Source organism: Fulmarus glacialis, unplaced genomic scaffold, assembly GCF_000690835.1.
Source record: "Fulmarus glacialis isolate BGI_N327 unplaced genomic scaffold, ASM69083v1 scaffold1425, whole genome shotgun sequence".
In the NCBI taxonomy this organism is placed as follows: Eukaryota; Metazoa; Chordata; class Aves; order Procellariiformes; family Procellariidae; genus Fulmarus; species Fulmarus glacialis.
Genome location: NW_009214685.1, coordinates 3,072 through 16,179, shown reverse-complemented (window position 1 = coordinate 16,179; position 13,108 = coordinate 3,072). Strand labels below are relative to the sequence as shown.

At 48.8% G+C, this 13,108-nt stretch overlaps 1 protein-coding gene across 1 annotated transcript in view; it reads right to left on the bottom strand.

The window, feature by feature from the left end:
- Nucleotides 1–13,108, bottom strand: part of GRIP2 (glutamate receptor interacting protein 2) — a gene marked incomplete at its 5' end in the record, with an annotated part of 51,806 nt that overhangs the window by 35,630 nt on the left and 3,068 nt on the right. Inside the window, 5 exons of the mRNA XM_009578627.1 lie at nucleotides 2,462–2,705; nucleotides 2,930–3,082; nucleotides 3,980–4,105; nucleotides 8,121–8,290; nucleotides 9,006–9,153. Of these exons, the coding sequence (XP_009576922.1) occupies nucleotides 2,462–2,705; nucleotides 2,930–3,082; nucleotides 3,980–4,105; nucleotides 8,121–8,290; nucleotides 9,006–9,153 (841 nt within the window). The remainder of the gene's footprint in view (nucleotides 1–2,461; nucleotides 2,706–2,929; nucleotides 3,083–3,979; nucleotides 4,106–8,120; nucleotides 8,291–9,005; nucleotides 9,154–13,108) is intronic.

The following is a 13,108-nucleotide window of genomic DNA, read 5'->3' as shown; positions in this document are numbered from 1 at the left end:
AGGAAGCATTGATTTCGGATACCGCGATGGAGAAGCCAGATACTCTCCCACTGCTGTCAATGACAACTGGGGGAGGAAGGACACAAAAGCTGCGTGTTTCAAGGCAGCCAAAAGGGGACATCAGGCATCTTCTACTCCACCTTCCCTGCTGATAACAGGGGCTGAATCACTGTCTCATTTGGAGCCCAAAGGCTTCATCCTGCGTCCAGGAAACAAAACAACAGGTGGGGAGGGAGGTCTATTAGAGGCTATTGGCTGTAAAACAAATCACAAGTCAGGGAGGTGAGAGCTTTTGCTTCAAACCGCCTGCCACAAGCTAGCACAAACCAGATAATAAATGTGAGGCAGCCCAACCTCCCTGAAAAGAGGGTGATGCCGTCCTCCTCCCTGGTAGCACTCCAATTTGCTAGACACCCAAGAGGCAGCTCCTCCACAGCAAGCCAGCTGGACAAAGCGATTGTGGAACATGCTCTTGTGCAACAGCACATTCAGATTCACAGGTCTTGCACAGGAGCGTGTAAACATGCGGGACAGACCCAGGCTGCCGAGCCTGATCCCTGTATCCCCAACGCTCACCCTCTTTTGCAAAGGGCAACAACTGCAGCACAAGAAAGAGCATAGCCCAGCCTCAGCCAAGAGCCCAGCTTGGTAAAGGGGAGAAAAATGGCTCTAACGTCTTGGGCTGCAGTTACAGCAGAACCTCTCAAGGGCAGGGAATAAGGTATCTAGGAAGGATGGAGCAAGCAAGCTCTGTGGGATAGCAAGAAACAAAAAGTGAAACGAAAACATAAAACTGCCTTTTTCACCTCACTGCAAACCCAGTACACTTATCACTTCAACACGGGGAGGAAAGACAGTGTTTTTTCTGCCAGCTGGGAAAAGCAGCATGGTCTAGGAAAGGAAGAAATACACAGCAGATATTTAATCCCCAAATCAAATCCAGGCTGCAAACGCAGAGCGGATTGCTCCCTGTCGCCAGAAAGCGGCACCCAGGAGAGCGTGAATCCTGCTGGGTGGGCAGCCGAAAGGGAGAGCAGCGTGTGTGACACATTAGAGCCAAGACAGACTGCACTGCGAGCTTTGCTTTTGCTCCAGGCTTGGCAAGAGGATAAAACAAAGCCAGGCAGATTTCAGCACATCTCCCTCCTCCCCTGGGACAGCAGGCTTTGTTGCTGCCTGATTTATAAAAGGAGTTTGGTGCTTTGCAATGTGAGCCAAATTCACCCTGGTAATAGACGATAAAAAAAATCAAAACACCATCACTTTCCTTTTTAAACCCTATTTGGAAACAAACAAACAAAAGACATAAGAGGCTTTTGAAATCTCTCTTAACCTGTATCACCCAGGACAACTCTTTTTCCTGTGCCAGCCCCTTGTCCCTGTCCCCCCCCAAACACAAGCGCCAGGCACTCGTGCTCCTCCCGGCCTCTGCATCGGCCGCCTGGAGAGGCTCCCGCACAGAGACCGCTCCGCACGGCAAGGACTTGCATTTCCCTTTGCAGGTGCTTTCCCTGACATACAACTCCCCCGTGCGCTGTTTTCCCAGGCTGGCCTGGGGACACCAAACCATCAGCACATGCTGATGAGGCCCTTGGAGACTTCTCCTCCCAAGGAAGGGTCTCTCTGCACCTCAGGCACCCCTAGGCAGGACGGACCATGAGTGGAAATCACAGGCGGGAAGAGAAACCAGCACGGGGGCATAAGTGCCAGCTCGCTCACCCCTCACTATTTCATCTGCCTAACAAAACCAGCTCTTCTTTCCACCCCAAGAGCTCAAGTCATGCTAGGACCTGGTCCATTTAGTACGAAAAACCTTGCTAGAGAGCATCTACATCGTAGCGCACAGACACTCCAGCAGACTTTAAATCCAGTCAGCAAAGGTATTGGAAAAAGTTTAGCCAGAGCAGCCAGAGCTCCTGAGCTGAGGCTTGGCCGCCGGAGGAGTCATTGCTCCCTGTATTCCCGGGGGGTGACAGGCAGCAGTTAATGCTGCTCCTCCGTTCTGCTCTTTTCCTAGCATTATAGAGCCAAAAGCAAGAGTGCTTAAATGCAGCACCTCAACCAGAGCCCTCCTCTGCGGTTGAAAACCTTGCTTTTAGGCCAATTCATATAGCTGGGCTCTGCTACAATGAAACCAGGCAGAAAACACTTTGCTGGGCCCCCTTGTTTAGATCTTTCCCCTTTTTGCACCCAGGCAAAAGCTTTATCTTTCAAAGAGAAAGGAGAAAAAAAAAAAAAGGAATGGGAATGGCTCTCTCACACAGACACACGCTCCCTTCCTCCTCCTCCCAGAACAGCCGCAGCCTGGTGCCAAGACGTTCACCTGGGATGCGAGGGAGGCCGCGGTCAGCCGACGAGTGCAGAAATGGCAGTGACAGTAAACCATGCCCAGTGAAGAATGGGAGATATTACAAGGATGATAGTAAATATCTAAATGAGCCTCTGAGGAGAGAAAACAAACCAAACCATGAAATGTTCAGCAGCAGCACCATCAGCATCCAAGGGCAAGGTCTCTAACCTCTCTGCCGGGCTGTCAGGCTCAATAAAACGGACGAGAGGTGGGGAAGACAGGGTTTCAGTAGCAAAGATGCCTCCCTGGAGCTGAAGTCCGAAGCCATTCAAAGGGTCTCCCCTGAGCACCACCTCTGTTGTCTCCGTATGGACTATCTGCCCGCCAGGACCCACCGTGCTGGAGGCCAGTGACACTGAGAGGAGGAGAGAGGCAGAAGGTCAGGGTAGCCATGGTCAACGTAGCAGGTCTGAACACAGTCCTCGGTCTGACAGTGGTGGGGACAGTCACTGAGGATGAGGAAGGCACTGAGAGCTGAGATGAGCGGTCCTACCCCAGCTAACGGCCAACAATAAGGACAATAAGGACAGCAAGGCAAGCATGCACGCCCCGTCCAACCCAGCCCACCACCACTCTTACATGAGCTCTTGTGCTCCTTCTTCTTCTGCCTCCTCCTCAGCATGGTGGTGCGGGGGCTCATGGGGTGGGAGCTGCGAGGTAGGGTGTTCGAGTTCTGGCAGGGGAAGCCCTGTGCGTTCATGGTGGGAGACGAGAAGTTGGCAGCCACCAGAGCTGGGGAAATACAGAGCGTGTTAAGGATGTGCGCAGAGAAGAGCGGCAGCGGGTTCATCTAATGGGCGTTCATCAAACACCTAATGTGTCTGGACTAGCTCCTTCTTCCCAGCTCCAGGGCTCAAGATTGAGGTGAGAACCTTGTCCTGGGCTTGCAGCTCCAGGAGAGCTGTGAGAGCGGGCTTGGGCTCAAGATGGACATTACTGTCTGGTGTGCAGCAACTCCAGTGACTGGGCTGCCTGTCACTGCAGCATCCTGGCCACCAGGTGAGAAGCGCATCATGGATGCAGGGCAGCCAACAGCAGGTTGGCACGATAGCACTAACAAACCTCAAATACACAGAAAAAGAAACCACAGCTTGAACTTGAGCGGCTGGCCAACTGGGCTGACTCGTTTTCTTCTCAACACACAGTGTAACATCTCCTCCCTGTCTTTACCGTTATAAGACAAGAAACCTGGGGCTGAACAGAGCCTGCTTCCTGCAAGAGGTGAGCTTACAGACAGATTTTGAAGCAGCCGTTGTTGTGTGGCACCAGGGCTGAGCTGGATGCATTGATGTATCACGTTCCTACACGCCACCAGAGCTGCCCTCCTTGTCCCACAGCAACTCATTTTTGCCCTTGGCCATATGAAACCAGGCACTGGGGTATGGGGGTAGAGGATGGGAGCACAGGTCTGCCCAGCACACCGCTCTCACTGCAGTTACCAGATCTGCACATGCTGGGTTGCGGATACTGATTTTGCACCTCAGCACTGGACCTGTGAAAGCAGCCCCAGGTGACCAAGGAGGAAAGGAGTGACACTTGCAGCTATGGAGTTGGGTATTACAGAAATGGAGGGGCACAACATGAACGAACACATGCAGGGATGGGGGCAACGCCGTGCGCTGGGGTTACATTTGCAGTAATCTTGTCCAGATGTCTGGTTCCACGTGGGCGTCTTGCAGTGCCCGGGGTGGTGGGTGTGACAGTAGTTGACACAGGGGTCCCAGCAGTGGTGGTGGTCGCTCTTCTGCACCTTGACTGATGGCACCCAGGGGAGCAGAAATCACCACAGGCAGGGAGAAGTGAGAGAAAGAAAAGGTAAGAAGCAAAAGGCAGGAGACTGTAGAAAAGAGCCTCATACTGGCTCTGAACAAGTCAAGACCCAGCCACAGTGCGTCAAGCACTAGCAGCGAAAACGCATCCCCACGTAACCTCATGACACTTGATGCAAAGTGGCAGAAATCCACCCCTTTCCCATAAAAAACTCCGCATCCTGAGCCAACAGCCTGACTAAGCCGTGCTGGCAGCGCACAGATGTCATTACCATTTGCAGTCTGTTGTGCAACATGCAGAAGCTCCCTCCAGCCACAAGTTTCCCGCAGAGGCCATCAGCATTATCCGACAGCACCGGGGAAACCTCCTTGTGCTGTTTCCCACCTTGCTGCCGGAGCTGCCCTCGCGGGGACAAGGCTCAACACTTTCCGCACATGCCAAAGACTGCTTTAAGCACTTTGCTTGGCTTCAGTGTTTGGTTGTTTAGCGGCTGCTCTTGGCCAGGAATCCATTGAAGGGTGCACGTATGGATGAAAGAGGAGTAGCGGAGGGCCGCCCTGCTCACCAGAACAAAAGGGATTTTATACGCTGCTGCTTAAAGGCAATTACAGGGGGCCACCGACACAGGAAGAGATGCCAACGCTGTGGCAAACAGTAAACTAAAACATGGCACCAACATGGCAGACTCTATTCAAGGTCACACAACTGCTTTAGCTTCAACCCTAACCCCAGCCCAGCAGATGTTGGCAGAAATCTGTTGCAGTGTGACATCCATCACCTGGAAATCCTTTGTCCCAGGAACTGTGGCTTTGCGACATCAGGTCAGGATGCCACAGGTCTCCTCTGGAGTGCCTCAGGCATCCCCCAGGCACAGGTCCCTTTCCTGTTCTCACTGACGCTCCTTTTGCCCCTGGGCAGCACAGGGTCAGTCTGGTTTTCCTTGCCCAGCAGCACTGGGTTTTCTCTCCCAGATCTCTGCACCGTGCTGTCTGGATCTATTTTCTTCCAAGAGGAATTGCTGGCTAACCAGCAAGATTGCAAGTGTCTCTTTTATTCAGTTAAGCATGATCGGCATCCCACAGCGGAGCATCGCTGGAGACACGAGTTATCCCAGAGCTCTTAACCTTGCAACCACTTGCGCTGACTGGCAACCGCCTTTCCAGGATGAGATCTCCTCCAGGCTCTGTGTCCTCCGAGTAGGCAGAAACACCACCGGTGCTGGTACTACCAGAGCTTTCTGAAGGTGCAAACCTGGGACAGGGACTCGGTTTATTTAGTGAGTCCACCCAGAGATCTCATGTAAAGGTCATCTGTTAGTGCCTTTAACAGTGGAAATCCATTTTGTGTGCATGCATCACGGGCATCAAATCATTTAGGTCAGGTTTTCCAACCAATATAGTGATTATATTTAGTCTTTGCTAAACATTTAGTGAGTTTAGCACTTAGTCTATCAAGCTCTTAAAAAATACACTCCCAGCTCTGGGGCTTCTATTTTGTGGATTCAAAAGTAAATTCAGAGCCAGGCAGCTTTTAAAAACAAAAAATCGAATTAATAAATGTAGCTATATCTAGACAAAAAGGAATGTTCTTAATAAAATTAAACACTTTGAACATGAGGGACAGAGCTTACGGGCACGTATACAAAATAATTTAATCCATTTATAGTAATTAAAACTCTCCCATTTGTCTATAAATTCTTAGCTCATATTTGACAACAGAAAAAAGTGCCTTTGAAACCCAGCTGTCAGTGCATTAGGGAAGAGATTTTGAACAACTCTATGATAAAAACCTACAATAACCTTCCCCAAGCTTTCGCACATCATCCCTGCCTGAGGACACCCACCCATCCCAGCACCACTCCTAGGCACCATTCACTCCCGTTGATCTTGAGAGCAGGGCGTAATCCTCCCACAAATTCTCCAAATGCCCCCAGAGCCACAGAGAAAGCAAACTCAGTTTGACAAATCCCATGCTTCAGCATTAGACCGTATTTTTGCATCGCAGCTGCAGCTTCAGATTCCTCTCCACCTCCTCAATAACTGGTTTTGATTGCATGAGAAGCCACATTTAAAAAATATAATGACAAGCCCCATGCAGGCATACAGTGGAAGGACTCAGTAATGCAAGTGCTGAACAGGGATGCGTCTACACCGTCTCTTCTCCTCGGCTGCTTTCCCCAGGCTTCACTCTCTTGCCAACCACATCAGTTTGCTTTTGCATGGCCCATTTTTCCTTACTGTCCCTCTTTGTTTCCCTAAACTCAGAAAAAGCAGCCTGTGGAGTTGGCACTCGGCGCCTGGAGCAGAAAGCAGCATCTCTCCCAGAGCCAAACGCAGTTTGGCAGCTTTGGTGTGGTTCTTCAGCTGCTCACCATGGGCTGCATGGTGCCATGGCTGGTTGTACCACTGAGGAGCACTGCTTTGTGAGCTGCTCCTCTTGCCCAAAGCGCTCTCCTTCTTGTCCCCACCACCTCCCTTTCCCGTCCCCATCGGCACTGGTGAAGGTTCAAGCCCAAGCACTGGTCTCCAACCATACACCTCTGCCTCCTAACAGCCATGTGGATGAGCAGCATCGTTCCCTATGATCCTTCACGTGTTAAAGAGTTTAATCAAAAGTAGGAACAATTGTTATATCCCTTATTTTTCATATTCATGTGTTGCAATTATTCTCCCAAGATTGTGCTCTCTATTTCTGCCACAGCAAACTGATCTGATGTATGGAGGTTTGGGTAAAAAGGCTCTGAACACAACGAGCTGTCCTTCTACAAATCATCCTTCTCCTGAGCTGCTGCTGATTGCATATATTCTGAAAGGAGACTAGGACGAGGGCACTAATGGAAGGAGGGGAATAGTTCATTTTAACAGCCATTGAAAAAGGATTATAGCTTTCCATTTTTTCTTGAGCACAAAGGTCAAGTCATCCGTCCCCTTTGTTAAAATGCTTTAATTCTGCACAAATTGGACTGGACATGCAAGAGGTTTATTTCTAGACATGGAGATGTTATTAGATTTTATGTTTCACCACATCATGTTAAAGAAGACAACACAGATATTTTCTTCCTTTCCCCAAACCATCCTAGAACAGAATGGAAAGAAGAGCTGTGCCCGGAGCTACTGTGCAGCAGTATTATTAAAATGCATATTCCTGAGGGACAAGTGATTGAAAATGGTTGCAAAAGGGGCTGGTACTGAACAGTCAGGCCTGAAACACCTGAATTACAAGACCACCAGTATGGACTGTAACAAAACTGCAGGCAAGAGTTGCAACAGATCTACTAGTACTGAAGCTACATTCACAATGAAGTTTATATGAGAGCCTGAGTCAGCCTCTCATGTAGAAGGAGAAACTAAAGCTGGGCAACAAGGATGCTCATCAGGGTGAATTCCTAATGACGTTTACAGGCATTTGGGGCTTGATTTCACTGGAAATAGAATTTTTTTCCCAGAATTTCTTTGGTGAGGGGTGGTGGAAAGCAGCAGCTACAGATGCATTCACTCTACGCCTGGCTGCTCAGACACAGCGGCCATTCAAACAGGCTGGTCCAGAAGATGAATGCTTGTGTTACAGCTTTGTTTCCTAAGGAAGTCCAGCAGGATCCTACCTAGCTACTGACATGTCCTTTACAAAGCCTTTCAGGCATCAGCAAATGAAAACTGAGCTTGGAAATACACTTGCCAGCACCGAGGTTGTTTTCCTCCCTCTCCATTAAAGTCTCTTATCTGAAGTACTAAGGAAGCAGCTTGCACAGCACTCAGCACTGCAAAACCCTGGGATTCCCAACTCCAATTTCCCCATTCAAGCACAGATGTTACCTTTTTTTCCTATTTACATCCTTGAAGAACATCATCTAATCACATGCATTTCATCAAACATCATTTTTTTTCCTCCACAGATGTCTCTCTTTGGAGTCTGTTGCCAGCATTCAAAAGCAGCAAGAAGCCCAACAGGGACCTCAAGTGAGTTTTGAGGGCAACCAACAGTGTTTGCACGGAGGACACACCTGTTTCTGGAGGCTTCAAAGGCAGCCTGCTTTGGTGAACAGGTAATATCTCCAGCTTGACATTTTCTGAAGTGGCAGCTAAAAGCTGAGTTGCCTCTAATAAGGAGCAGTGCTCTGTGCTCGTGCCATCAATGGAGAGAATATGGTCGCCAACATGCAACGCGCCACATCTGCAAAGGAAACAGCAAGAGAGGTAATTATACACATGGCCAAAATCCACGTCCTTACAGTTGGGAGCAGAAACATGCAAAATCCAATTGTGAATTATCATGTGAATTCATGTGAATTTTTTTTCATATCTCATTTTTTTTTTACTTCCAATTTGAACCTTAGGTTCAAGCGTTACCCAAAAATACCAACTGAGACGGTTCATGCTTGAGTCAGTGCTGCTGGTGGCTTAGGAAGGATCTTTTACATTTTTAATAGTACCCACTCATAGCCAGTATGGATGGCCGAGGGCTCACCCCGCAGTGTAGTTAAGTCCTACGAGCCAGCAGTTCAGCTCAGCAACACGACCAACCACAGCTAGGGCTGCATCACGGTCTGTCTTTCCGCATCCCTGTGTAAAAGGGATGTAAAAGCTGACTTGCCCATCAGGAAAAGGCTCTAGCCAGAAGTCTCCAGAATAGGTGTTTGCCATTCCACAGCTCGAGGGCAGTCAGATATGAGGTTTTTAAAACAGAGCTCAGCTTTCACATGCACATTACATTCATTCTCGGTGAGGAGCGTCCACTGGTGTTGGGTCAAATATTTTTAGCATGCTTAGTGCTAAGACATGGCCATTTCAAGGTGAGGCAGGGAAGAATGGTATATAACTAACAAGGAGACAAAAAAGCAGCGGAGAAAGGAAAAGCAGAGCTAGGAGCAGCCTGTTCAGATCTGTACCTGTCCACCACGCTGGCCGGCTTGATCTTGTCGATGACAATGACCTGCTTGTTCCGGTGTGTGGTTGTCATCAGTGTGATTCCTAGCGTAGACCCCGGAGCCTTCGCTATTTCAACTAGTAAAGGACCTGAAGCATTTGCTACAGTATCTGCAAAACAAGAGAGCATCTGAAGACACTTCTCATACAGCCTTTTCCATTTCTAAATGCAGAGGGTTGGCCAATAGTGCTGACTTGTCATGCGTATCAGCAAACCCGTAGTTTGGACATCCTACAGCCTGTATCACGCAGTAACTTAACAAAGAAGTAAACTCAAGAAGCAAAATTGCTTCTGCACAAAATATGTATGATAACGAAGTGAAGAGATATTACAACAATTCACTCATGAAAACAATCCCCCTGCCTCTTGTTTGGGGTTAAATAGCAAGATTGAGGAAGAGATCGCCCAAAGGCTGTGCAGCAGTCACATCAACAGTACTAAAAGCACAAAAAAGGAAGATCAGAAGGACATCACTGTTATAGGCTTCTTCCCAAACAAACAGAAAAGAAAAGGCACAAAGAAACAGGATCCCACTTTCTGAAGTACTCAGAAGTCTTGTGTGCTGCTGACCAGCACACAAGTCAGTCAACTCCTGTGTCCTTCAGCACCAGCTTCGAAATATTGCCTCAACTGCTCGTTTCAGCTCCTCCAGTGCGACAGCGGGAGCAGAGACACAGCGCTACCTACCTGCGTGCTTACAAAAGCCTCCTCTCTCTCATCAGACAATACAGGGGTAACTCATGTTTAAAAGATGCACTTCTGCAATAAGCTTAATAGATGCTGTAAGTGAGACTATGAAACTCCTACGAAATTGTACCCGTTAGCATAAGCCTGCACCATACCTACTCATCTCTTCTGAGGAAGGGGGAGGAAAAAGAAAGCCTGTGTCTATGGCTGATTAGACAGAAATTCCCTCCACCTCGATTATACACGTTTGCCTCCAGATTACCTAAAGCCACCGTAAAAAGGCTGGATTCACAAACCACACAACCCACCACACAACCCACCACCAGCACCCTGTGTGTAGTTTGACTCCTCCACAAGAGCACTTCACGGAAACCCAGCCATCCGCTTCGAAGGAAACGCCAGCAGAGCCCTCTGAGAGCTTGATGCTTCCCCAGCCCTTAATTATTCATAGTAAGGCTTTTCTCTTCCAAAGCTATGCTCCACTAAAAATGCTGATGCTACTTGGCTCCAAAACTTGATGCATGGCTCATTCTTGCTCTCTGATGAACGGGAGCATTGATGCAAATCTCAGAAGCTAAGCCACAGTGAGGTCTTTCCTGAGATTTGTTGAAGATGCTGAGTCTCTGGAGACAGAAATTTCCCTTGAAAATTTCCCCTGGGGATCAGCCAGGGGATGGTCAGGCTCCGGTCAACTCGCAGTGCCTTTTTTCCCAGGGGAGGAAGGAGGAAGAATGAACCATGTTAAAGGTTATGCAGGCTTCAAATAAAACACACTTTATTCTCTGTTGAAAAGGACCACTGGGGAGACCTGCAGGCCCCGGCAAAAAGCACAGCCCCATTCAATCAAAAGATACACAAAGCACCCCGCTACAGCCTGCGGAAGGTGCACTTAAGCCTTCGTTAGCAAAGGAAGCACCAAGAGACTGAGGATCTCTTCCAACAGCAAACACCAGCTATATGTTGGTTTTGTAGCCCGTGTGTGTCCAGCACACATCCTCTGAAGAGGGACAGAAACTTACATTTCTCCAGCTGAAGGGAAGGAGATAGGAAAAAAAAAACACGGAAAAAAGCTTGCTGGAGTGGTAGACCTTTCTTTGCAAGGAAAATACCTACTCCTCTCGGTTTTACCCAGCATCCAAGCTTCTCGGCTTTGCCAAGTGTTTTCCAGGGCAGGTCTCAGCATGACGATGAAAGGAAAGGGCTTTGGGTACCTTCTCCCATGCCAGGACCTAGGTATCAATAAGACTGTAGGAAATCACAGTCCTGCCTCCAGCCCATGGTCCCTCCTCCCACCGCACGGGCCACCCCGCCATCCCTTTTAATTCTCATCTGCAGTGGCATAGACGAGAATCACTCCAAATTCATTTTATAGAGGCATTTGTTGGGGAAATACCAGCCAAACCTCTATTAATTTTTGGCTCAAATCAAAGGTCAGGAGTCTGCAATTTAGCAATACTTGCGAGGCATGATTAACATGGGGCTATTACACCCAAGCTAATTTAAAAAGAAACACGGAGAGGGCAGGGCAGGGCAGGCCATGCAATAACCTTACTGTAGGGAGTCAATTCGCGTTGCTGCTTTGGCACCATGAGGTGTTTTTGCACCAACACACATAGCTGAAACCTCACCCAGCATCTGTGGAAAAAGTATCCACGGCTTTCCTGCGTTTCATGGCAAATCTCACCTTACTTAAAGCAAGATCCTTTCTCACAAGCCAAGAGACTCTAAGCAGTTGTTCTGGAGGCTCAGCATCCACGAGATATTCAACTCCAATGCTGCTCAGCATGTACGGAGGGCCAAAAATCACATCGTTGCAGAACAAGCATCACTGAGGCCAGTGACACTGAGTTTAATATGGATACAGCAGCTTACATCATTTCTCTGGGGTTTTGTTACCAAGGAACAGAAAAAAACACGTTTGCATATGCTGCCTTGCATGGCTGTGCAGATTTTCATGTAAGGGCTTGAAAGTGTTTTGCAAGCAGTGAATTGTGCTTTCCAGAGGAGGATGGTACCATTTTACAGATTGGGAAACTGAGGTACAGCTGTCCCACAACTTGTCCAAAAATACATGCTTGTTTAGTGGATAGTCAGACAGGGTCCAGAAGACCCATTCCCCTTTGCTGGATGAATAATGTTACATCTCCTGACATTGCTGGGGGGAAAGCACGCACGTTATCTTCATCCATCTTCAGAAACAATAGTTTTAGTAATCAAATAAACCCTTGAGCCCTGCACCTTTTTCAAGACATCCGCTCTTTTTAGGTGGCATCGACTAAATGAATAGGATAAATGAATTGGACAGGACCCTGTTAAAATTCAGTATCAGCAGCTCTGGCCTGAATCAGTTAACATCTGCCCCCAAATCCTGCCCTGCATTTTTCATTCTGAACCCAAATTCCAGCCATTTCAAAACATTCAGCGGGAAATTCAGCAGCCACCAGGTGACCCACTGCAGGTCTAATCAATCCTCTCACCTTCTCCACCAAAACAGAAAGAGGAAAGCCTACCAAAACTTGCTCAAGTACAGCAAATCCCACTGCTCTGTCCACCTGGCTGACCCCAGGAGGACACAAAGGGCTGTGCAAAACCTGCTCACACCCATACGCTTAAGGGGTACTCACCAATATCGTGACAGATACAAGGGAAACAGAGTCTGCTCCAGGTAGTCAGACACCCTAGCGCTGAAGGTACAGGAGAGCTGGTTACCCCACCACCCAAAGCTGGGGGTTGGCAGGTGTTTTCTAAAAGATTTTTCTCTCAGCAGCTTATTTTGGAGGAAATACTGTGGGTTTTTTTTCCTTCTTGCACTAGGTTTCCTTGAGCCTCACCTGGCTTTGCTTACCATCCTAAGGAGGGACAGCTCTTGTAACCAGGCTGGAAAGTGTTATGAGCACTTGCCCGGGGAATAAGTGAGGTGTGCCGGTAGGGATGATTTTTTCCCTGTAATGCACTTTGGGGGAGAGGAGGGAAAGGGAAAAGGAAAGGGAAAAGGGGAAAAAAGGGAAAGGCACCCCCCTCGCAAATGCAAACAAAATAAACGAAAACCTTCTAGAAGAACCAAACCAGGGAGCTGTGCCCTTCCTGACACAGCCCAGTGGCTTGTGATCCCTCCGGCTTCACGGGCACATGGAGACATCTGAGCATCTGACTCCATGGGCCCCTCTTCAGGCCCTACCCCCTGCCACCGCTCACAGCAGACGCCGAGCGGTCAGCCATTTGTGGGACACTACCAGCCCTCCACCCCATCAGGAGAGCCCCGCAGGCCTAAAAATCTTTAGCCTAAAAATGAACGGGTGGAGGGGCAGCCAGGGGAAGGGAGAGGAGGAGAAGGACACAGCAAATCGCTTTGCCCATTCGTCATCTCTGGCAGAGAGC